Raw genomic sequence first — 24,683 nt, 5'->3', positions numbered from 1 at the left:
CATAATTTTAATTCATACACCTTACATTACCATTTTAGACCTTCCATTTTCAGACCTTTATACCTTCCATTCTCAGACCTTCATAACCTGCATTTATCCATTGTGTTAGACCTTTCCATCCTCAGACCTTTGTACCTTACGTAGGGTCGTAGGGTCTGCTCCTTTTTTTTTTTTTTTTTGGCCTGGCACTTGCTCTGTAGACCAGGCTGGCCTCAAACTCACAGAGATCTGCCTGCCTCTGCCTCCCAAGTGCTGGGATTAAAGGTGTGTGCCACCAATGCCCGGCTCACCCCACTGGTTATCAAGCACCCAAATCTTCCCAGCTAGGGGCCCTGGGACTTAAGCTGCATAGAGGACAGGAGTTGCTTAGCCTCATGAGCCCACCTTTCTTCTACCTCCTTCTTCCTTCCACCTCTCCTGGCCCCACCACTTACTACACTGCCATGCTGCTCAGGGGCCTACAGTGCCTCAGAGCCTTCCAGAAGATCAAGCCAAATCAGATGAGACAAGAAAAACACACATGTCGGGACACAGAAGAGATACAAAGCCTTTTTTTTTTTAACTCAACAAAGGGCTTTTTATTGTTTTTAATTCACTTCCTAAGAAGTTGATTTTTAAAACACTCTTATGGAGTTTGTTCACTTGTGCTACATTCAAAACCAATGCCAACCAAAGATCTCAGCAACAGGTGAGATCTGTCTGCCTTCCTGGCTCTGCTGGGGGGCAGTGAGGCCAACCACCCATTTCAAGCTTTCTCCAAGTGGGCCCCATTCACAAAGCTCCCTGACTCCTTGCCATTTAATACCTGCCTCTCATTCACTCTATAAAAGTATTCTTAGTGATATGTTTAGACGATCTGTTTTTAAGCCCTGGGTTACACTGGCTGCCTTAGTACATAGGAGCTGGGTTGAAATGGGAGCCTGTTGACAATGGGCTGCCCTCTGCTCCTAGGCTTAAGTCGATGTAGAAACTATATTACAGATGCATGTGCCAGTACGAGACATGCAAGTGTGCTGTGTACAGCAGACGGGCACGCGCACACGTGTGCACATGAAGGCGCAATGCACACCCATTGGCACAGAGATGCAATGGAATTCAGTGCTCTCACCCAGCCTGCCTCTTTTCTAGTCTAGACCTCCTGCATTCTGAAACCCATGTGGGCAGCTGGGATCTCCTTGTGGGATGCTTTTGGGGTGGGCGGTACCTGAGTCCTGCTCATCTCCCTTTGGAGACCAACCTCTATGAGCATTGTCAGTAAACATCAGAATAGCCAGACAACCACAGAATCCAGAGATCTGACACTCGCTCCTGAAGGGCTTCGTCCGTATGTATGCCAGCTGTGCAGTTTTGCCCTGCATGGGCTAACTGATGACCTGTGCTGAAGCAACTCACAGAAGGGCCACCTGCCTGACAGGGTGTGCATCCTGTAGGGTCCCTCATCTGGCTGGCCTCCCTTCTCACAGTTTCTTCTTCATCATTGGGTTGTGATGGGTAAGCCAGTGTAGGATCAGAGACTGAAACCCAGTTACTTCCACATGTGCAGGGCCGCAGTTCTGAGAGTCCATGGCCCTCAGCGTCCCTCCTGGTTTCTCTTCTGCAACCTTGGCTCTGGAGATCCATAAGGGAAGAGGAGAGGTAGGCAGGGAAGGCGCGCTGCTCCAGGCTCCGGCCTATGCTCTGAGGTGGATTCAGTTCAGCCCTTTTTCCGGCTAGTGCCGAGTATAAAACACAATTCATGAATGTCAGGTCCACGTGACTGCCAAACGATGTGCCAGGAACTACCCAAAGCTGGAGGAAGATGTTCCCCACAACAGCGGCTCCCACCCCAGCCTTCAGGTAAAAGACAACAAAAAAGGAATCTGAATTCTCCAAACCACTCCTCTCCCGGGCACATGTCACTACTTGTAGAATCCATGCTAGAGATCTGAGCACAGTCGCACTCAGCACCTTCCACACAGAGGTGAGGTAATCGTCCTTTCTTGTGGGGAGGCAGCTGGGCAGGCCCACCTAGCCCTATGGGAGTTCTCTGAGATGCAGCCCACCAGGCCTCCATCTGCCATTTGGGTCTCTTGCCTTCTGCCCTGGGCCTCACCAGCCAGTCAGGTAGGGTTTCTAATATTCTGTGGGCCACAGGCTTCCCCACAAGATGGATCAGAGCAGAGGGAACCAGGAACCTCACATTCCAATCCTGTCCATGGATGTGCCTGTGCGCAGGTCATGCAGCACAATGGGGAGGGGGGCCGGGAGAGGGGCGGCAGTCCCCAGCCCCCTGCCTGCAGGGGCGACTATTGCATGAGGGCGGTGGGCCTCTGGAGGCGCGGAATGAGCATGCTGCCGATGGCCCCGAGCACACGCAGAGACTCAGGATGCGGCCTCGTCTTCCTGGACTCCGGGAAGCTCTGGGCTTTTGCCACCTTCTACGCATCCTTCTTTTCTGTTAGGAAACGGCAGGGGCAGCGGGGTCTCAGGAGTAAGAAGTGCACACCAGGATCCTCACACCCACCCACGCATGGATGGCTATCCAGCAGCCTTCCACAGCCCCACCCCACTCTGGCACCCTAGGATCTCTTCCATCATAGCAGTCTTCCTCGCTAGTTCCCCTGGCCCCAGCCTCGACCCACAACCCTGTGTGGCTCCCCATTGCTCTGGGATGAAATCTAAACCTCTCAGGAGCCTCTCGCTATCTGGCCCAGACGACTTCCTGCTATCCCACATTGACTATCCCAAGGTCTTCCACATTGACCTTGACTGGTCCCCACTGGGTAGAAGGCCTTTCATCTGTATTTTCTTCACCTTGTTCACAGGACAGAGTTACCATCAGTCTTGGAATTCTATTATTCAATAGATTCCTGAATCTGATGATGCAACCCCCACTCCCACCCTTGGCTTTAAAAATATCCAAACGATCAATCTCATGGAACTGGACTAAAAATACCACGAAACGTAAAAAAAAATTGGGTCTACCGAGGACCCCAAGGTCCTTGATGAGTTTAAAACATATTTTACCCTTGTTTTTTGCTGTGCAGTTCCAGGGAGCAAACTGGAAGTTAGACCTGTCCTTAATCGGTGACTGCTTCATTCTACCACCAGGGGGCGCCGAGATACAAGTACTGAGCGGGAGTGGCCTGATGTTCGGTTTACTGCACAATCGTGATTTAGGTTGTTGTTCCTACATAATCATTAACAGACTCCCTTTTATGCTCAGATCTGTCCCAGTTTGTCAAATTCTGTATGATCCATCAGGCACAACTCCAGCATCAGTCCTCCACCCCTACCCCATATCAACTACCTCAAGAAGAGTTGGGAAATTTGTAGAGAGGTCCACCTCTCACTGTGAGGCCACTCCTTGTAAGGGCAGGCCCAAAAGCACTTGTACAATGTCCATGCTTACCTCCCTGGGAAAGTGCCCTTACCACAGGGCAAGCCAAAAGTACAGCCTTCTTCCTGGAGCTCCCTTCACAGCCCAGAGAGGTGCCCAACTGCCCTAGGATTATGATGTGCTGGTACACAACGCCTCACAGTTCTCTCTGAAAGTCTGTACACAAACTCTAAATTCACTGGCAAGTGAATTTTACTACAGCAGAGAATCTGGGAGCCAGACTCAATGTTCAGAGTACTGCTTTCCTGGCTTCTCCCGCAAAGTGGTGAACCCATACATATGGTTCAAAGTAGGGATCCCTTAGCAAGCAGGGGTCAGCTAGACTGTCCACATGGACTTGCTGGAAAAACACTCAATATGTGCTGGCTGTGGATAACACAAGCCACTGGGGCAGGGAAAGTGGTCAGAGAGTGCCATTTCTCCATGGACGCCAGCCTTCTGTAAGGAGGAGACTTGATCTCTCTGCAGACTTTTGATTACCAAAGGCTGAGGGAAGCACAGATTGGGAGCCGGAGTGCTGTGCTGGATCTAGTGAGAGCTTGACCACAGCAGGCTTCCAAAAGATCTTCCCTTCAATGTGTGTGTGAAGGACACTGGGCCTGGACAGGGGTGCAAATGGGCCCTGCTCTGAAACTGGGTTATATCCCTAGGCTTTCGGGACAGCCCTACACTAGTACAAGTCGGGGATGTGCCTCAATGCCACACCTCAATTCACAGAGTGGCCCACAGGCCTCAAATCCCTGTACTTACATCAGTAAACTTCCAGGAGCAGACATGGATCTTTCTTCCCTGCGTGCTTGGGGCTCGAATGGGTTCCCAAAGGAACGCTTTCTCAGCATGGACTTGACCAGGATCTGGGGAGCACAAGTCAGTATGGAGAACAAGCCTGAACACCCAGACCCAGCCTAGGCAAGCAGGTGGCTTCTGGGAGTAGGGTGTGGTCTAACTGACAGTGGAGGCCTTGAACCAGGTGTCCAGGTCTTTCACTGTCATGCCTAGGCACCAGTGTGGTACCTAGGGAAGAGCAACAGTTCACTGAATGCGTGAATGCAAGGAACTGCTTCTTCCTGCCATGGCCCTCTCCAAACCTCAGGTCTCTGCCACAATCGAATAAGGTGACCTTCCTCCATTATACTCTAATCCAGCAGGGCTTCCATGACCCCTGGACTGTGGCTGACTGATCTGATGCCCCACTGTTCCCTCAAAGGCCAAGAGCAGAGCCAGTCCCAGGCAGTAGCCACACACTTCTAAGACAAGAGTCCCACCTTGTCACTCTCTTACCACAGTGGTCCAGCTGGGGATGAGCTTGACTGAGTTCTTCACCTCCTCCTCAGTCACCTCCACCACACTGCAGTGCTCCTCCTCTGAAGGGAGGGGTTCCTCTCCATGCTTAGTCACCCAAGGGTGTAACTGTAGAGCCCAGGAGATGGGGAGGTGTCAGGGCCATAGGCATACAGACATAACCAGCAAAGGTGCCCAGGCAACCCTAGCATTGATCTTGAAGGACTCCTCAGTCCTCAAACCCCAAACCCAACATACATGTTTCAGTGTAGGTCCCTCCAGAAGGGGCATTGAGACTTTGGCCCAGACCCACCTTGATATCAGACACCCCGATTCTTGTTTCAGGGTTCTTGTCTAGCATCTTCAGGATCAGGTCCTTGAGCTCTTCACTGACCTCTGGCCTAGGAAGAGGGAAGGCAAGAGATGCGGATGCCACCATTGATGAGGGTTCCTTTCTCCCCTCCTTGGGACCAGGAATAACCCTAATCACATTCCTCAAATGGAAAGACAAGAGGCTCCATCTGCTCTGGCCCCTCCCAGGGATCAATACCCCTACACTAACTCTGAAGGCTAAAATGGAACCCTAACAGGGCCAGCGCTCTGCCAAAGTTCAGATACCCTCCCCAGGAGTGGGCAGGAGCTTCCATGGTCCCCTGCATGGCTAACTCACTCCTCAGGGAACACCACGGCCTCATTCTTGATCTTCCTGTGAAGGGCCAGGATGTACTCATCAATGAATGGGCACTGTAGGAAGGAGAGACAGACAGGATGTAGGCCTTGATCCATACCTCAGGTGGTCAGGGGCTAGAGGCAGCTTATGCCTCACCCCCACCCCAGCAGATGGGAAGGGCCCCATCTAACTTGTTCAGGGCACACAGCAAGGGCTCAGCAAATGTAACTGAGCGGATGAGTCACTAGAGAATGAGGCTGGCTGCATCTGCCACCAGCACTAAAGCTGCCTGCAGCAAAGCCTTCACTCTCCCAGGGTCTGGTGTGTGGGGACCTATTCACTTTGATCTCCACCTCCCACCCTCTCACTCCCGCCTGGTGTGGTCACCAGAACCAAAGCACCTGAAGGCAAGAATCTTGGTCACATCAGTGTTAAAGGGCCCCAAGACCCAACAATTTGAACAAATGATTGAGTGAATGAAGGAGTGAATGGCATCAAGAGAGAAAAGGAGAGGGCTCACTGACTGGAGAGAGGAAGCAACACCTCTGTCACCTCCTCTTTGATGTGTGCTGTCCCAGGACTCCACATCAACCCCCACCCCAAGGGGAGAAAGAAAAACAAAAGGTCTCTCCTCCCTCAGCCTTCCTGGCCCAGGTGGGCTTTTTCAAAAGCCATTTTGTCTAGGGACACAAAAGAAGGTCCTGCATCTGTCCTTGGATCCTCCTGGCTCCTTGGATCCAGTCAGAGTCAGTTCTATAGGCTCCTCAGGACTCACCTTCCCATAGACAAAGCAATACAAGGTGACCCCGGTGGCCCATACATCCAAGGCCTAGAAAGAAACAAGCTCATGTCAGTGAACATGGCACCTCCACCACCTCACCCCCTCCCCACCCAGCTTTATGAGGAGCCCTGCTGGGACCCTCCTTCCCCAGGCAGGCATTTATCAACAAACACTCCCAGGCTTGCTCTATGCTGGGCCCTGTGCTGAGCCCTGGGGGTGAATGGCATCAAGAGAGAAATATCTTGTGAGATATCACTGAAGGGACCAGCTTCCCTTTTGGCAGCCATAATAGCCGAACACGTGCTTCTATGACCTTGTCCTAGACACTAGAAAGTCAGATGCCTGCCTCGTGACAAGGAACCAATCAGAAGTTAGCTGGTGGCGCTATGTTTTACGACCCTGAGTGTGCTTTACGGACAAGCACACAGCAATGACGCACAAAGTATAGAAACCACCCTGGGAGGGCCTATGGGCCATAACAACCAGTTGACCAATCAACACAGGGCAAGCCCTCCAAGCCTGGAGGCACACCAATAGTGAGCCTGTGTGTACCCCTAGACACTCCCCTTACGCTGCCCTATAAAGATCTGTACGCAGCAACTTCTTTTGCTAGCCATCCGCCATGGCGGGTGGGTGAAAGACCCGAGCTAACATGGGGTCAGCTTGTTAAATTACAATAAAGCCTCGTGCAGTTTGCATCAAGCTCTCGAATCCGCCTGGTGATTGGGGTGACCGCGAACGTGGCCTGGGACCCCGGATACCTGAGTTTTCCAGGGGGTCTAACAATCACAAGGATGACCAGAACAGAACTGCAACACTCCTGGGATTGTAGACTTTCTAGGGACAAGTTCAAAACAGATACTGTTTCTCACTCAGCAGGTTCCAAGCCACATTTCAATCCATGCGGTCATCTGCTGCCTCCATGACATAGATGCACTCCCAAAATAGCAGTATGTATTGAACTAACGCTCAATAACTAGCTCTGGTTTCAAGAGGTTCTCATTTCAGCTACTGTGCAACTGCTTCCAATGACAGAGGTAACCCCTGCCCACCCTACCCCATGCCCTCTTACAACTCCTCTCAGGCCCAGGTGGGGCTCCCCATAGGCTCCTTGTGTGTGCAGCCTCTGACACAGACAACCATCACCATTATCATAATCATCATCACCATCATCATTAGAATCCAACCAGGGAACACTAGACAAGTGTAAACTATAGGACATCAGGCTACTTTTCAAAACATCAAGGTCAGAATGGCAGAGAGAGGCCAAGAAGCTGGAGGGTGGGAAGAACACAGGATAGCCTGTCTGTAAACCAACACTTGGGAGGAAGCTGCTGGAGAATCACTAGTTCAAGGTCATTCTCAGCTACACAGCAAGTTCTAGGGCAGCAGGGGATATGTGAGCCCTGTCCCTACACCTCAACCAAGAAAAAGGGGGGTCTCCTCCAGATCAGAAGACTCTTAAGGATGTGACAAATGAGCCTGATGGATGATCCCCAGGATCAGGAAAGAAAAAACAAACAAACAAACAAAAACCACCAGGCAAGCTGATAACATTTCAATACCATGCCATAATAATTTATAATTTAGATTTGTGCAATGTGTTATAGAACAGTCTCATCACTGATAAACTCCTGACCTTGGTCATTGTACTGAGATTATATAAGGATGTCCTCCCTCTTAGGAAAGCCACTAAAGTACAGAGTGATAAACAGATACACTCTCTCCAAGTGAATTTCTGAATGGTTCATAAAAATGTAACAGAAATATACAGAAACATAAATGAAAAAGCTTATTGACAAAGCTGATGAATCTGGGTGAAAAGTTACTTGGGGGGATGGAGAGATGGCTCAGAGGTTAACAGTACTGGTTGCCCTTCCAGAAGATGTGGGTTCAGGTCCCAGCACCTACATGGTGGTTCACAACTCTCTGTCACTCCATTTCCAGGGGATTCAACACCCTTTCTGGCCTCTGCTGGCACCAGATACATACTCGATGCACTGACATACATGCAAGCCAAAAACTCACAACATTACTGATCTTATAAGTTACATGGTATTCCTTTATGCTATTCTTATAACTTTTCAGTGAATTTAGAATTATAGCAAAAATAAAAATCCTTTTTGTTTTACAGTTGGGAAATGAACCCCAGCATGCATGCATACACACACACACACACACACACACACACACACACACACACACACACACACACAGAGAGAGAGAGAGAGAGAGAGAGAGAGAGAGAGAGAGAGAGAGATTGCAAATGTTCTACCACTGAACTATTTGCCCAGCCCAAATAAGAAGTTCAAAGCTGAGGATGATGAGATTCCTCAGAGATTAAAAGCACTGGCAGCTCTTCCAGAGGTCCTGAGTTCAATTCCCAGCAAACACATGATGGCTCTCAATCATCTATAATGAGATCTGGTGCCCTCTTCTGATGTGTGGGCAGAACACTGTATACATAATAAATAAATCTTTAAAAAAAAAAGTTCAAAGCCTATAAACCAGGCACAGGCATGGTTGACATTGCAGCACATCTACATTAATACTACAACACCATGTGAAGGGACAAGCCCCCCATTTCAGCAGCCATGACGTGCTCGCTATGACCTTGTCTTAGTCACTAGAGGTTAGGTGCCTGCCTCATGACAAGGAACCAATTAGAAGTTAGCTGGTGGCGCTATGCTTTACGACCCTGGGTGTACTTTACGGACAAGTGCACAGCAATGACGCACAGAGCATAGCAACCACCCTGGGAGGGCCTATGGGCCATAACAACCAGTTGACCAATCAACACAGGGCAAGCCCTCCAAGCCTGGAGGCACACCAATCGTGAGCTTGTGCGTACCCCTAGACACTCCCCTTACACTGTCCTACAAGATCTCTCGGCAGCCAGTTCAAACTGTCTTTTGTAGCCAACCACCATGGTGGGTGAACAAAAGACCCGAGATAACATGGGGTAAGCTCGTTAAATTACAATAAAGCCTCATACAGTTTGCAGCAATCTCTCGAATCTGCCTGGTGATTGGGGTGACCGAGGTTGTGGCCTGGGACCCCAGATACCTGAGTTTTCCGGGGGTCTAACACATGCAACCAAAACATTCTCTCTCTCTCTCTCTCTCTCTCTCTCTCTCTCTCTCTCTCTCTCATTCTCTCACTCTCTCTCTCTCTCTCTCTCTCTCTCTCTCTCTCTCACACACACACACACACACACACACACACACACACACACACGCGGTTGTAAGTTAAGCTTACATTTTGCGTTGGGCTGTATTCATGCCTTTGGCCACACAAGAGTCTAAATCCATCCAGCACTATGTCTTTCAATCTTCTGCCTCATTCTCTTTTTTCATGACCCTGTCTAGCCAGACCCTGCCATGTCCAGGACCTGAGGAAGCCTCCACCTTCCTCGGATCATGACTTGTAGCCCTCATCACCATGCAGAAGGATATGAATGGGGCTATTTTGGTTCTGCCTGTCCCACGGTCCAGCACAGAGTCCCACACAGACCAGCAGTAACAGATACAAGTGAGAATGGAACCATTTGCTAGGAAATGAGAGAAGCCACAGCTGGGCTCCAGGGAATAGGCAACCATGCCACTATCCAAATGAAAGAAGCCTAGAACCCTCCCTCAGCTTGCAGTCCTCCACTGCAAGCTGCTCTGTCCCTCTACCTGAACCCCCACGTAGCCAGGCCCTGAAAGTCACCTTCCCACTGAAGCTCTGGCCAGAATCAGAAATGGCCTCGGGGGCCATGAATGCTGGGGTCCCTGCTGTGCTAGACAGCTGAGCGTCGTTCCCCTCGAACTGGTTGCTGACCCCGAAGTCGGCGATCTTCACATGCCCATCATCCCCAAGGAGTAGATTGGATGGCTTGATGTCCCTATGAACGATCTTCTGGCAGTGCACTGCAGAGAGAAGCAGGTGATATACAAGCCTGGGGATGGCTGCCCAGTGCCCCTCTTCTGCCTTCACCCAGCCTAGGAAGCAAGCTACTGCCTCCCAACCCAAGTCCACTCTTGCTATGAGAGAACCTCAGAAGTAGACAACAGGGCCACCTGCTCCATTATGCAAGTGAAGACACTGAGGGGAATCTTGGAAGTCTTTGGACTCCAAGACCAGTGCTCTTTCTACAACAAACAGCATACTTCTTGCTAAGGAGGGAAGTCAGAAGAAACTCGGGCTCTGTATGTGTGTGGATGTCCAACAACAATATTATCAATATACATCTCAATATCAGAACTTAGCATCTGTCTACAACCCCCATCACCAGCAAAACAGAAAACTCCTGTTCTAGCCAGGTAGAGTGATACATGCCTATAATCTCAGCTGAGACAGGAGGATTGCAAATTCTAGACCAGCCTGGGCTATATAGCAAGACCCTGTCTCAAAAAAGGAAAGAAAAAAAGAAATCCAATGTTCTTCCCCTATTGTTTTCTGATCTTAAAGATCACCTCAGAGCCGGGCGTTGGTGGCGCAAGCCTTTAATCCCAGCACTCGGGAGGCAGAGGCAGGCGGATCTCTGTGAGTTCAAGACCAGCCTGGTCTACAAGAGCTAGTTCCAGGGCAGCCTCCAAAGCCATAGAGAAACCCTGTCTCAAAACAAAACAAAACAAAACAAAACAAAACAAAAACCAAGATCACCTCAGCTCCATCCTCTCAGCCTCAGAGCAAGCAGCCACGGGAGCCCAAGGTGAAAAAATCCAAGCTGGGTATAGTGGTACACACGGTTATCTACCATACTCTGAGGTACTTAAAAGACTGCCAACAGATAAGGAGTTGGAGGCCAGCCTAGGGGCTCCATAGTGAAGCCTAAGTTAAAAATAAAGAAAAATGTGCTCAAGTGTGCATGCATGCATGCACGTGTGTGTGTGTGTGTGTGTGTGTGTGTGTGTGTGTGTGTGTGTGTTGCATCTCAGTGTCTTTTTTTTTTTCAGTGTCTTTTTTTTAAGTGAGAAGTTTTATTAGAAAGGGAAGGGAGAGAGAGGGAAAGAAGAGAAAGAGGGGGGCAAAGAAAGAGAGAAAGAAGAAGAGAGAGAAAAGGGAGGCAGGAAAAGTCCTGTCTGCCCCTTCAGAGGGACAGACAGGCCTTTCTGACCAGCTCCAGCTGTCCCTCCACAAGACCAGAAGGACAAGTCTTTGGGGCTCTTCTTCCCCCTGTCCAGCCCAAGGTGCTAACACTTACCCCAAAGATGCCCTTCATTAGGATCATCTGGGCCCTGAGGAGGCTGTGACCTAGAACCTAGATTAACACGCTTCTGAAGTGGAGTTAGGAGATGACAGGCAGGCCCTCAGCAGAGGAGAGGAACCCAGAAAAGGAAGGGGGTGGAGTCAAGCTCCATTCCTGCAGCTGACTAGACCAACAGACCAAGGATACAATGTACCCATCCCTCCTATACTATAGAGCCTTGCTGGCATCTATTAAACACTTGCCTCTGTGTGCCTCAGTTTCCCCACATATACAAAGAGAGCATCAATCTGAAGACACTAGAGAGGCTCAACAGTATAAAGATGCCCATGTCACTCACTGTAGGTCACACCTCACCTAGGGAGGGAGAATTTGCTCACAGAAAGTCCAGCTAAGATGTTAGAAATGGACAGCACCCCCATTCCCCAACTCAGGCCAGAACCTAAGTTTCTGAGGGACCTCCTCTTCCTAGACCAGTCAGTCACCCCATGCTGGCCACCCCACCTCCTTCACATCCCACTGCTACTGCCCTAATCCTGACCTCACCATCTGTCACTTGAGCTGTGGAAATAGCCTGCCCCTGGCCAGCTGGCTGCCTCTCACACCCTATCCAGCCACCACACAGCTGCCAGACAGAGCTTTCTAAGAAGCAAATCCTGTCAGGCCTTCCCCTGCTCAGAGCCCTCAGGGCCTCACAATATGGACAGGATTTAGTCAGAAAATCTTCCTTAGAGGCGTTTCCAGCCCTCAACGTGTGACCTGAACAGAGTTTCAGACCACTGTTCATTAGCCACCAGGCTTGTCTCTTGGATGCACCATCCAGACTGAGCTCCAGGCTTCAAACAGTAGAGCTGGATTCTTCTCTTGCCTCTGCCTGACTCTCCCACCATTAAACCTCAAACCTGGCTGGTGAAATCCCACTCTTTGTGGCCTCTTTCAGAAAGCCTGCCCCTGCGCCTGTGCCTCCCCACCTGCTGCTCCTGGGCAGAGGTCCCTAGTAGCTACTAGACCATCATCTGTGTGGCTCGGGTAGGTGTACATAACTGAGTGAAGTGAACGAACGGAATAAATGAATACATGAATGTACTTCTAGCACAGAAGCGAGCGCCACTGAGCTCTTGCCTTAGGGCTCCTCACAGATAAACCCACCCTGCCATCACCACTCCAGGACACACTCTTCCCTAAGCATCGGGGCACAAATCTCTTCCATCCCACATCTCCTGACGCCCTGCGGAGAAGGGACGCTTGGATAGAATCCAGCAGAAAAGACCAAGACAGAACACCCAGAGACATAGTGGTGAATGCAAGACTCGGCGAAGGACCTAGCGCATGCCTATTGAAGTCTGTTATGGCCCCGCCCATACTCCCCCACCCCCATCTCTACTAAAGCTGATTGGTACACCAGCGCTGAGTGACAGGAAGGGCTCAATGGCTGTTTAGCGTGTCCACAGCCCACTCTATGTCCTCTAGCTCCAGTCCCAGTGGGCAAGCAGTCTCACTCACGATACTCGAGGCCCAGGATGATGTCCCGCAGGTAGAGGCGAGCTTGCTCCTCCGGGAAGGGCTTGTCGCAGGGCACTTCCATGACGGGCCTGTGGGGAAGGAGGGAGGAGGGCTGTTCAGCAGAATCAGGAGTAGCGATGGCTGCAGGGAGTGGGGAACAGAGGCCCTCCAGTGAACCTGGTGCTCATGGGTTCAGAGAACACAAAACAATAGCTTCTCCCATATGTCAAAAAGCTGTGACCTATCTATCCCCTTTCAATCATATTTTCAAGACAGCTTTATCTCTATTTCCAATGGCTTGTAGATCTTGCAAGAATTAAGTTTAACCAAACAATTACAAAGGTGCCATTGAAGTCAATGGCTTTAAAAACGGTGGACCCAGGACCAAGAGTCATGAATGAAATCAATCAGGTAGGGTCTGCTTTTCTTTTTCTATTGAAACAGAATGTTTCAGAATGTATAGCAAGTAAAAAAAGAGATCTATATACTGTTCTAGATTATCAGTCACAGATGTGGACAACAATATAAACTTTTATTTTTTAAACCTAGTGTGGTGGTCAACACCTTTAACCTCAGCATTCAGGAGGCAGAGGCAGGAGGATCTCTGTGACTTGGAGGCCAGCCTAGTTTACACAGCAGCCAGAGCTACACAGTGAAACCCTGTCTCAAAACAAAACAGTAACTATCAAAATAAAACAAAACAAAACCAGAAACCAGCCTAGTATTATGGCAAGTGCCTGTAATCCCAGTACTTCAGAAAGTTCAGTCAAGTCTAAATAGTGAGATCCTGTCTCAAAAAAACAAAGCAAAAAAAACATATACTTGTCGTTTTGAAACAGGGTCTCACATAGCCCAGGCTGGCCTGGCATTCACTGTATAGCTAAAGATGACCTTGAATTTCTGATCCTCCTGCCTCCTGTTCCTGATTGTAGGTATTAGCTGCCATCCTTGGTTTTATGCAGTGCTAGAGACTGGACCCCTCTGCCTTGGCACATGCTAAGGACTCTACTAGCTCAGCTACAGGCTTAGTCCCTATTTCTTGTTTTGAATGCAGGTTGTTTTTGTTGTTGTTGTTTTTAAATAGTCTTTAGGAAAGCACCGGCAAAGGGATAGTTCACAGCCTTCATTCAAGGATTGGCAGTGAGGGGTTTGGGTCCTGTGCCCACTAGTCTATGTCAGCTGCTCTGTAAATCAAACAGGGTAATCAGACAGTGTTAGAACACCAGGCTTCAGCAACAACTTGCTGTGTGATCTTGGGCAGGCCATTTCCCTTCTCTGAGTCTTGGCTTTTCCCTCCCATAATCATGAGTTGGTAGTAAAGCTAAGAATCCTTGGTGATGTAAATACAAGTATGAATTGTATCCCCTATCTACACTTTGGCCTAGAAACATTTCTTCCCCCACTTCCATCCAAATATCTTCCTAGTTTTTCAAGGTCTGGCTCAAAGCCTATCCTTCTCCCAGCCTGACTTCCCAACCTCCACAACCCCCACCAGCCTTCATAGTATGGTCCCAGGTCTCTTATTTACCCCTGAGGCAAGAGTTCCCGAGGGCAGGTGCACAGCTCTGCTTTCTCTTACACTAGCTGGCCCCTGGGCAGGGAGACAAGGGGGAGGATAGGGAGACCTGGATTAGAAATGACCTGCCTGACTGGGTCGGGGAACTCACCCCTTTCTCAGGAGGTCAAACACTGAAAGAAAAGAAGAGAAGGGAAGGTGTTGTAAGGCTGCAGGACCACCAGTGCCAAGGTCCCTCCCTGTTCTGGAGAGGGCAGGGGGACAGGACAGATGGGAGCGGGCTGGCTGTGGGCCTGCCTGACCTGATCCTCGGGTGCTATGTGAGACTGTCCGCATGGACCCCTTTCCCAGGGAGGACCCGAGGCTTGAGAAGGGGCAGACTGGATGCCTAAGCCAGCTCTCCAGCCCCGCCCCCTTCTGTGATGAACAGAAGCACAGGGTTTTGCTCATGCTGGGCAATCTCTAGAGCTTCACCTCCATCCCTCCTATCCCATTTCTTCAAACCTCCTCCAGAAAAAGCCTAAGTACCATACAGGATAAGGAACTTAAATAATTACATTCATATTAATAAGGATAATTACAAATGTATACATTTCCTGACATCAACCCTATGAGATACATACCACCGTTATCTCATTTATTATTATAAATACCATATTTTAAAAGGCTGGATATTGAGCCCAATTCCCCAAGCATGCTGGGCAAGGGTTCTACTGCTGAGTTACACTCCCAACCCTATTATCCGATTTTATAAGTGAGAAACTGAGGCAGGGTCCCCAAGCTCACATCTCAGCCAGCTTCTTGTACCTACTGAGTGCAGAACCACACTGATTGGGACTGGGTCAAGGCAGGGTGGGGGTCCAGGATAGTCACTGAATCTGATTGATTTAAGGCTGCAGTGCTGCACAAGGGAATCCAAAGCTTGAGAGTCCATGCATGGGCATGGCCACCTGGATATCCTGTGTGTCCATGGGGAGCCCTCACTGGGACCAGCCCTCGGTGAGCTGCTGTGAGAATGAGCGGGGTCACTCACCCAAATAGAGATTGTCCTCGGCAGGATCATCCAGGACCTGGTCAGAAGGAGTAGACACAGGCACAGGACTTGAGGAGGAATGGGGTTGGGGAACTCAGGCCTCCTGTCCTTTCCTGACCCAAGATCCCTACTGTGCCCCGCAGTCACCCTGGACTCACAGCAGGTACCAACAGAGGGGCCTTGGTGTCACTGATGCTACCCGCCCCACTGCCTTCCATATAACACTGGGTCCTTCCTCCCTCATGATGGAGAAGATATTCACAGTTACCTCCAGAACTGCCCCTCACCCTCAGCAAGAACACCACAGACCAGTCTGAACTGCCTCTGATACCCACAGAGTATCTGTGGGTCTGTATCAGAGTATCTGAACTGGTCTGTCCCCAGGGACTCACCCATTCCTGCTCCCTAGGCCCTAATAGGCTGAACACCTGCCCCACCCACCCACAAAGCTCCAGTACCCTTGCCATCCCTCCTACCTCGATCAATTTGACTACATTCACATGGTCCAGCTTTTTTAAGATGGCAATCTCCTGGTACACACGCTCCAGCGGCAGCAGCTGTTTGGCTGGCCCTCCCTGGGTGGCTTGAGACCCTCTAGGGGGAGGACGGCCTGTGACCAAAACGTAAGTGAAGGCATTGATCCAGGAGAAAGCCCCTACAAGTCTGAGATCTCATTCCAGCCCACCAAGGCTAGTCCATCCCCAGGCCACTGCTCCTGTTCCCTACCCTCCACACCCACCATTCCCTCCTCCTCTGCCCCCAGCTTAGCAGCTCCCAGGGACAAGGTATACGTACGAGGAAAGCCATACTGCTTCAGTAACTTCTTTTTGGAAAGGACTTTCATCGCCTATGGACAAAGGAACAGAAATATCACGTGTGCAGCCTCCAGGGGCTAGGAAAAGCTGGTTATATGGGGACAGAGGGGCACACTGGCAGATGCCACTGGCAATAAACATGTGGCCAGGTATGTGTCTGCTATGCCGTAGCTGAGTCTGGGCCTTCCCCCTGTTCTCCCTTCAGAGGAAGCTGGCCTCTGCTTGCATACCCCCAAGAAACAGGAAGCTCATTCCCTTAGCACACCCCAGGAATAGGAACCTCCCCAATAAGAGGAAGTACTAGCCCCTTTCCCCAGCACATCTGCCTACTACCCAGGATTCCAGGGCCTACGTGGGCAGCACCCTTTCCCAGCCCCAGACTCACATAGTGTCTATCTTCACTTTCGTTGTAGGCCAGCCTCACCACACCGTAGGCACCCTGCAGACAGCCACTGGTCAGTCCCACAAAACACAGGCAGCTTCTCTCTGGGTCTAGCTCAGGAAATGGCAGGCCTGACAGCTCTGGTCCCAGCCCTTGCACCCCAATCCCACCCTATCTCCTACCATATGGTTCTTGGGCTCACATTTCTGAGAGATGAGGCAGGGACCCCTATACCCTGGGAACTTCCCCTGCCTCACAACTCAATGTACCCTCTTATTTCCCCTAATCTCCATCAAGAGCCCTGGGAGTCAGAAGTTATTTCCACCCTCCTCTGGTGATCTCCCAGTCAGGCTGGGTGTTCTTAGCTCTGTTCCCCAGTTCCACCAGAGGGAAAGAAAGATGCTCAGAGATGGATCTTCAGCCCCACCCCCATCCTACCCAGGTCCTACCTTGCCAATCTCACTCTGCAGCTTGTACTGGTTCAGTTGCACACAGTCCTAGGGGGAAGGGGAGCATCAAGGACAGCTCATTCAGATACAACAGTGCTCCCATCTTGGGAGACTGTTCAGGGCCCAGTCTCTCACCAGCCTTTCAAGTTTGGATCAGGGAAGATTGGAGGGTAGCATCAACACCATGAAAGACAAGAAGCCTAGGGTAATATGTGAAAATGTGAAGGGTGAAGCCCTAGCTATGCTATGCTCCCATCAACTACCCAAGTTCACATTCAAAGCCAAGCTCATGAAAGACCAGAAACTGCAGCTTTTAAGTAAGAGCACTCTCGGAGGCAGGATTATGGCTCCTGGCTCAAGCTTGGGATGATGCAGGGTAGGGATGTACACAATCTATTTCCAAAGCTCTGAGAAGGCTGCTTAGGAGCAAAAGAGGGTCCTATGCCTGAGCTGATGATGGGAAGAAATCAGGAGGTAGCTATTGCTTTGGATGGCCTTCCCTGAAAGGAAGAAGCCCTGCTGCTGGGTAGTGAGCTTCTCAGCTCTCAAAGTATGCAAACCAAAGAAAGCTAAGTATATGGGACCAATGGTAGGGAAAAAAAACCCAGGCTTTCCTGGCAGGCCCATGAACAACTCCTACCTAACTCCATCTCACCAACCTCCGTGTCTGAGATGGCCACATGGTGGGACTCAATGGTGGGTCTCCGCCAGGCCCGAGGAGAGATGTGAGTGGCAGGTCCGGTAGAGTAAGGCCCAGCCTGGGCCTCTAGACAGCTTCCGGCTGGCCGTTCCTGCAGGGAGAACTTCCTAGCTGAGAGGCTGGGCCGCACTGGCATGGGTCTTGAAGCACTGCCGGGGATCACAGAGGCAGCTCTGGCCCGGGGCGGAGGGTCTACACCATTCCTGGAAGGCTCTGGGCCCTCATCAGCCTCTTCTAAGTGTGCCACATTGATGGCTGCCACCCGATCTACCAGTTCTGCCCGAGGGTCCTGGCAGCAGACAGCGGGGCCACTCTCCATCTTCAGTCAGTGGATCCTCTGTATAACCTTGCTGGGAACCTGAGAGAGGAGAAAGTGTCACTCCTGGCCAAGAAAGTGGATTGGGCCGAGACCCTTTTCCCACTAAAACCACAGTGTTAGAGATCTACCTCCCAGTTGTCCCCTTGGCCTGGCTTGCTAGCACATAAATCCAGGGCTTCCTAGTAGCTCACCTGGCTCAGCTGCATGCCAGCCTTTAGCCCCCAGTGCCCCTGCCTGTAAAACAGATACAGTCACTTCTGCCATGATGGCTTCATAAAGAAGTGCAACAAAACCAATTCTGCAGTCAAGACACGCAGATGTGGCAGGCCTGGAGGCCGAGACACACAAAGGCACAGAGTCCCAGGTCAGTTCAGCCCCAGTCATACAGGCAGCCCAGTATGGCAAACTTGCTGGCAGAGCATTACAGCAGGCTGAGCTTTGGAGCTGCAGACCCAGACACCTCCTCCAGGAATGCCCCCTGGATGTCCTAGATCCCCTGGATGTCACTCTAGTCCCTCTCACTGTGTTCAAGAGCATTTCCTGAAGTCTCAGGCCTCTGTCACTCCCTCTCACTATCTTCAAGACCCCAAGGCAAATCTGATCATTTGCCTCCTTGCCCCAGCAGAGCTTCCAGCCCAGAGGAGGGTACACTAGGGGCGGGTCTGTCACACAAGACACTAGTGCAGCTTCTGTGTTCCTACTGTTTTTTTTTTTTTTTTTTCTTCCAGCATGTCAATGGTGACAAAATGTCCCTGATGGCTGCTCTGCTGGGGCTGAGGTGCTCCTGGGTCTGGCTTTACACACACCTTGCATCTACTGCAGTCTGTGTCTCCAATCAGCTAAAACAAAACAAAACAAAACAAACAAACAAAAAAAAAACCCAACCTAGCAGCAGCCCTGTCTTGAACCTCAAGTCATCCCCTTGCCTCAGGCCTGCCCCTCACCTCAGCCATGACACTTAGCTACACACTGGCCCTGACTGAATCCTGACTTACTCTCAGACCAGGACAACCATCTCTGCCACAGCTCACACTCTGGCACCACCTCCACCCAATGATCTCTCCTGGGCTTCACTCTGCATCTTCTCAGAAAAGGAAGTAAGTGGACTCCTGAACCCCTGCCCTTCCGGTCTGTTGGTGACTTCCTCTATCCTGACTGCAACTCAGAGAACACAGGTTCCATGGTGCCATGCTCATTCTACCTTTGGCTCTCCATCCTTGACTGTGAATGCTGTCAAGGTGGTAGGGCTGGCTGAAATGCCCTAGACACTGGTCAGGAAGCCACCTCTGCTGCCAAGTTGCCACAGGTCTGGGGCAAGCCAGGCTTCTCTCTCTGTACTGTGGATGCTGTGCCTCCCTAGCTGCTTTGACTACCATCAGACTTGGAGGTAGACTGTAACAGGGCAAGGGTCAGAGCCTCTGCCTGGGATCACATGTGCTGAGTGACTGGGAGCCAGGAGGCAGCAGAGACAGCAGAGCTGTTGCAGGCATTAAGAAAAGAAGAGGGTGGGGTATCTCTGAGAGGCCTCCCTGGAAGAAATGAGGAAGGCGAGGGGGGACTTCAAAGCTGAGAAGAGCCTCCCCAAGCCTGACTCCTCCTCTACCCCCTCTTCCATTCCCCATAGGGCAGGCCTCCCCACCAGGTCCTAAGCGCTGAGATTAGTTCTTCGGTCTGCTTTGTCTCCATAAGATCACTTATGCCTGGCACATAAGAGCTTGATAAATATTTGCTGAATACAAGTGGTCGTCATAGTGATCTCTACAGCCCTCTTCCCACTACATGGATGGGAAAGCAGCCTCAGTGAGGGAACCCCAACCAGCCTCAGGCAGCAGACCACATCAGGGGATGGAAGACAGTCAGAAGTTTCTGCCCTCTGCTCTCAGGGGAGCCCCCAGTAGACAGAAACCACAGGCTGCCCTGGCCCATAATATTTGCATATAATTTCCCTCAGGTGACAACTCCTAAAAGGTCACCATTCTTTAGCTCCCTTTCCCCCTTTCCTGGATGGGGTAGGGATGACTCTGGAGTCACACAGCAAGTGGGTGCAGACACCTTCCTGCAGACTATTACCTAACTGGGCACCCAGGCTGGGATGCCCACTTTCTGGCTCTTAGAGGTGGGAAGGGCAGATAACTGAGTATTCCTCATCGGTGAAATGGGCCACAAGGCGGGTCTCAAACTCATGTGGTTGTGAGGTATAAAGAATCTGGCGCCTGTTAGGGACATAGAATAGCGCTTGCCACTAACAAGCTCCAGAGAAGTGAGTTGTGATGGGATGAGTTGGGGCCCAGATGGATGCGAGGGTGGCAGTGGGAGGAGGTTGTGAGAGATGACGTCAGGCTCTCCATCCATGCCTCCCTCTTGCCTGGATCAAATTCAGGTGACTAAGCAGGGCTTGGCTGGAGGGAAGCAGCAAGGGAGGCCCAAAGTTCCTGCCAAGTGTCCAGGAGACAGGGCCTTGCGCCTGGCCTGTGGCTGTGCTGTGTGCATGAGGGCCTGTGTCTGACCCAGAGAGAATATACTAGAAGAGGCTGGGGGCTGTTCATACTTGTGCTGTGGATCTGCACGTAGGAGCACATCTATTAGGACAAGCAGTGTTCTCCCTCCCCTCTCCCCTCCCCTGGCCTCTCCTTTTACCAGCTGATCTTCTGTCCCTTTAGACCTGAACATACACATGCAGCCAGGGCCAGAGGAGCTGGACTCCAGAGGTCAAGTCTGCATATCCCCACAGGATCACCTGTCCCATCAGCCTGGAAGTGGTGACGGTTTGTAAGGCTGGCCTGAGGGTCTTCCCTCCTTGGCAGCTCACCCAATGGGTCTTCTCAAGGCCCCACCCAAACTAAAGCCTTGAGGATGTTTTGTAGAAGCTGACTCAGCAGGTAAAGTGGTCAAGCAGACAACCAGAAAGATGGACACACAGGCTGAGACCAAGGCCCAGTTCCAGGGCACAGCAAAGACTCTTGTTGATGGGTGTGGGTGTGGGTGTTCCTCCACTGGCCTAGAGAACAGTCCCTGCCACAGGTCCTCCCTCATTAGGCAAAGTTCAAATCCTCTTCTCCCAGATGGGAGCTATGCTGCCTGGGTTAGGACACTAAGCTTTTTGTTTGTATTTTTATTTTGTTTATTTTGAGGCAGGCTTTCTCTGTGTAGCCCTGACTGTCCTAGAACTCGCTCTGTAGGCCAGAGTGGCCTTGAATTCAGAGATCTGCCTGCCTCTGCCTCCTGAGTGCTGGGATGAAAGGCCCATGCCACCACACTGGGCTAGGACACTAAGCTTCCAGAAGCATCAGTTTCCTCACAGGTGAATAAGACATATGGTTACTGCACTGTCTTCTCTGGGAGCCCTAGAAGGAAGTGGATGGAGCTGTGGACACAGAAGCGGTTTGTGCCTGAGTGATATGTGGCTGGAATGTGTGTGTATCTAGAAGCCACTCAGAGTGAGCCCCACTTTACCAAACACAACCCACTTTAGGTGCCTGGCTCCAGACTGGCCCAGCTCAGGCTTCTCCTGGAAGCTGCACCCCACCCTCCACATGTCTGCCACTCCCATGGACACAAGCCCTTGTTGGCTTCAGAAGCCCACTTCGTCTGACCTCCTTCTAAGGACATGCCCCATCCAGCTAGGCCCTTCACCAAAGGCCAGAAGAGGAAAGAACAAGTAGACCCTGCTGTCACCAACACTGGTTCAAGCAGCCCTATCTACGGTAACTTCATAGACCAGTGACTTCAGATCTCATTTTGAGTTCTGTTAGAATGTTCCAGAGCCAGGCTGAACCAGGGACCAATTACCATCCAAGCAGATGAGCAGCCCTGATCAGCAAAGGACTGGGGTCGGGGTGCAAGGAGGTAGTAGCCATGTGTGTTACACACCAAAGTGGTCCTGACATCTCAGGGATGCTTCACTGTAGCCTGTTTATGCTTCTGACAAGGGTCTGATGGTTCTGGCAGTGGTGGCCTCTGCAGCTCCCGCCCCTGCTGGGATGACTCAGTTCCCTTAAGGGAGACCCAGGAGTGTGGTGCCAAGTCATGCTCAAGGATGCCTGCTGTGAGGATGGTCCTCCCACTACCTCTGGGGATCCCCGAACAGCCAGGTGGGCTCGTGCCTCCCCCTTTGCAGCTGTCCTCAAGGCATCCCTTGGCCCACCTGTGGAAACTGACATCTGTGGGACTCCTCTTCCTGAGTGCTGGGATGAAAGGCCCATGCCACCACACTGGTGGCTAGCTCTGAGCCTCCACCCTCTTTCCAGAGAGTTCCTCCCCTCTGTTCCTGGGTAGCTCAACTCCATCAGGGACCCATCCAACTCAGCATCATCCCTGTACTGTTTATCCTCCTCTGTTCCCATCACAGAAGCGGGAACAATTTCCCCAGTTCTCATAGAACCTGGTCCATAAAGGCAGGAGTCAGAGGGATTAGCTCCCCCTCCTCTCCCTCTCTCACTCCCCCCCCACTCCTTCAGCACCCACTCTCCACCCTGACTGCAGCCCATCACTTCAAGCTTCCTGAACTGAAGGCTCTGTGTCACCAGGCCTTTGCACAAGCTGTGCCTTCTGCCAGGAACACTCCTCCCTTGGCTTCACTGCCTGAAGACCAGTTCAGACATCACCTCCTTTGAGATGACTCTTTGATCTCCCCACTGCTGGCTGGATGAGCTCACTAAGTCGAACCACTTAAACAGCACAGATTTGGAAATAAAACAGCCAGATTCTGACCTCCACTGTCTTTTCACTATTTCCGGGGGGGGGGTCTCCCTACCTCCTGATTCATATCCCACTCCCCGCTCCACACCAGTTGCTAGTGGGAGGATTTCTAACATGCAAATATGTTTGGAGTTTGCCCGTAGTTCTTCAGGGGCCTCAGGATTTGGGGAACAGACAGGCATACTGACTCCTGATATGCAAATCCAGAGTCATACAGTCCTGCCACAACTAACCATTGGGTATCTGCTTATAAGTTAGGAGGTAAACCAGTGAATTCAAAAGACAAAGTCCCTGCTCTCACCATTTGCTTTCTGGTAGAGGCAGGAAGCAACAAGTAATTTGCTAGTAATGAATATAAGATAGGTTACATTGAATTCCCTGGGGAGACAGCTATTGCCAACAAGACAGAGTAGGGATAAGACGATGGGAGACACTACTGATTCAGTGCAGGGAGGACTTATTTTCAGATGCAAAATCTAAGCAGCTATGAAAGGAGTAAGGCAGTAAGCAGTGTGCAAAGAGCATCTCTAGACTGGCTCATAGAAGCAAGTGCCCTGAGGTGCGTAGGTGCTTGCTCTGTGTGAGGTCCCTGACGGAGGGGTATATCTGGAGAGACGCAACAGTCCACTTTCATTGGCCTCAGAGATGTTTCCTGGAGGGGGTGACACTGATGTTCCTTTTTGACCACTAGGCAGGATTGAGGGGAGTCCCTTCCCAATCAGGGCTTGATGAGGGGTTGGGCAGGACTTCGTAGACAGAAATCACAAAGCCTCCAACACCAGAGGAGTCTTAAGCAGTGAAACAATTCTGTTGGATGAGATTTAAGTTGAATCCCACTCTTGCTGTGAGGATTGAGCGTGCAGGGACCGAGGAGCAAGTAGTGGGGTTCCTGAAGTGTGTGGGTCTAGAACACCCAGACCTGTGCACAGTGTGTTGGATGGAGGAGACAAGGATGTGCAGAAGGCCTGGTCCTTCCTTTTCCCTGGGATTTTCAAGGACACAAGCTGTGTATTTCTCTCACATCCTGAACCTGGCCAAGGCAAAGAGGCACTCACTGCAACACAGTCCTGGGACCCAGGGCATGTGATAGAGAGCTTTGCTTACTCTGCAGCATCCTCAAGACAAGCACACACCCCTTCCCTGACATGTAACCCATGTCCTCATGACCCGTGCTCACACACCATTCCATCCTGAAACGCAGCCCCCCACGTACAGAGGCACACTCTTGTGTCCACGTGACACACGCAACCCGCCTCCAAACACCACACACAGCTCCCCGCGCACGTGTGCACCCTCGGAGCACCAATCCTGTGCCCACCAGAATCAGAAGCCGCAGCGCCCGCCTCCGCCACCCTCAGCCAGGGGACGACTACGCAGCAGCTGAAGTCGCTCGCCGCATCCGTCCCATTCATTACCCCGCCCCCAGCTCTCCACGGAAGACTCACGGGAGGGCCGTGGGAGGAGCGCTCCGCTGAGATCCACACGTGGGTGCACCCGTCCAGGCCCACTCCGCATAGACAGGGCCTCCACCCAGAGACGGGGCCCGGGGCACCGCGCGCGGGGCTCCTATGCAGTCCCGCAGACAGCATCTGCGGAAGGGCTGTGGGTAGCCGGACGCCCGCATAGCTGGCTTAGACAGATGCAGGCTCGGGGAGCCACCCCTCGGACTTGGCCCTGGAGACACAGTGGGGATCGCTATACGCTAGGTCCGGGCTGCCCACGTAGTCGCGGCCTCGCAGACCACCCCTCTACAACACGCTCGCTACACAGAGCGGCTTAGCGGTCCACACCCCAGTTCCCCACTCCAAGTCCCTGCTGCCGACCCCTACCTTGGCACCTCACGACAGTCTCCACGGTGGGCGCCAGGCTCGCTCCGGCGGCGCGCGCCCCGCCCTGCCCGCCTCGCCGGGCTGGGATCGCCCCGCTCAACCCGCCGGCGCCTCGGCTCCAGGCAGCGCTCGCTCCC

At 51.6% G+C, this 24,683-nt stretch overlaps 1 protein-coding gene across 1 annotated transcript; it reads right to left on the bottom strand.

Moving 5' to 3' along the window:
- Nucleotides 1-549: 549 nt before the first annotated feature.
- On the bottom strand, nt 550-24,683 carry Camkk1 (calcium/calmodulin dependent protein kinase kinase 1). Its single transcript, XM_027426810.2, has 16 exons — nt 24,547-24,683; nt 17,660-18,058; nt 17,001-17,048; nt 16,555-16,608; nt 16,150-16,201; nt 15,831-15,964; nt 15,355-15,391; nt 14,473-14,494; nt 12,806-12,894; nt 9,823-10,022; nt 6,106-6,159; nt 5,331-5,404; nt 4,974-5,061; nt 4,661-4,789; nt 4,130-4,233; nt 550-2,434 (listed from the first exon to the last, which is right to left on the bottom strand). The coding sequence occupies exons 2-16, from the start codon at nt 18,017-18,019 to the stop codon at nt 2,362-2,364; spliced, it is 1,518 nt and encodes a 505-aa protein (XP_027282611.1). The 5' UTR covers nt 18,020-18,058; nt 24,547-24,683; the 3' UTR covers nt 550-2,361.

The sequence above is a fragment of the Cricetulus griseus genome, chromosome 7 (assembly GCF_003668045.3).
Source record: "Cricetulus griseus strain 17A/GY chromosome 7, alternate assembly CriGri-PICRH-1.0, whole genome shotgun sequence".
Lineage (NCBI taxonomy): Eukaryota > Metazoa > Chordata > Mammalia > Rodentia > Cricetidae > Cricetulus > Cricetulus griseus.
Note: the sequence above shows the minus strand (reverse complement) of the source record. Positions and strands in the feature narration are given on the sequence as shown.

Coding starts and splice junctions, on each gene's coding strand:
- Camkk1 (XM_027426810.2), bottom strand. CDS start 18,019: ATGGAGAGTGGCCCCGCTGTCTGCTGCCAGGACCCTCGGGCAGAACTG. Junction 5,062..5,330: donor GCCGTGGTGTTCCCTGAGGA/GTGAGTTAGCCA, acceptor CCCTCTTCCTAG/GCCAGAGGTCAGTGAAGAGC. Junction 4,234..4,660: donor TCCCCAGCTGGACCACTGTG/GTAAGAGAGTGA, acceptor TGTGCTCCCCAG/ATCCTGGTCAAGTCCATGCT.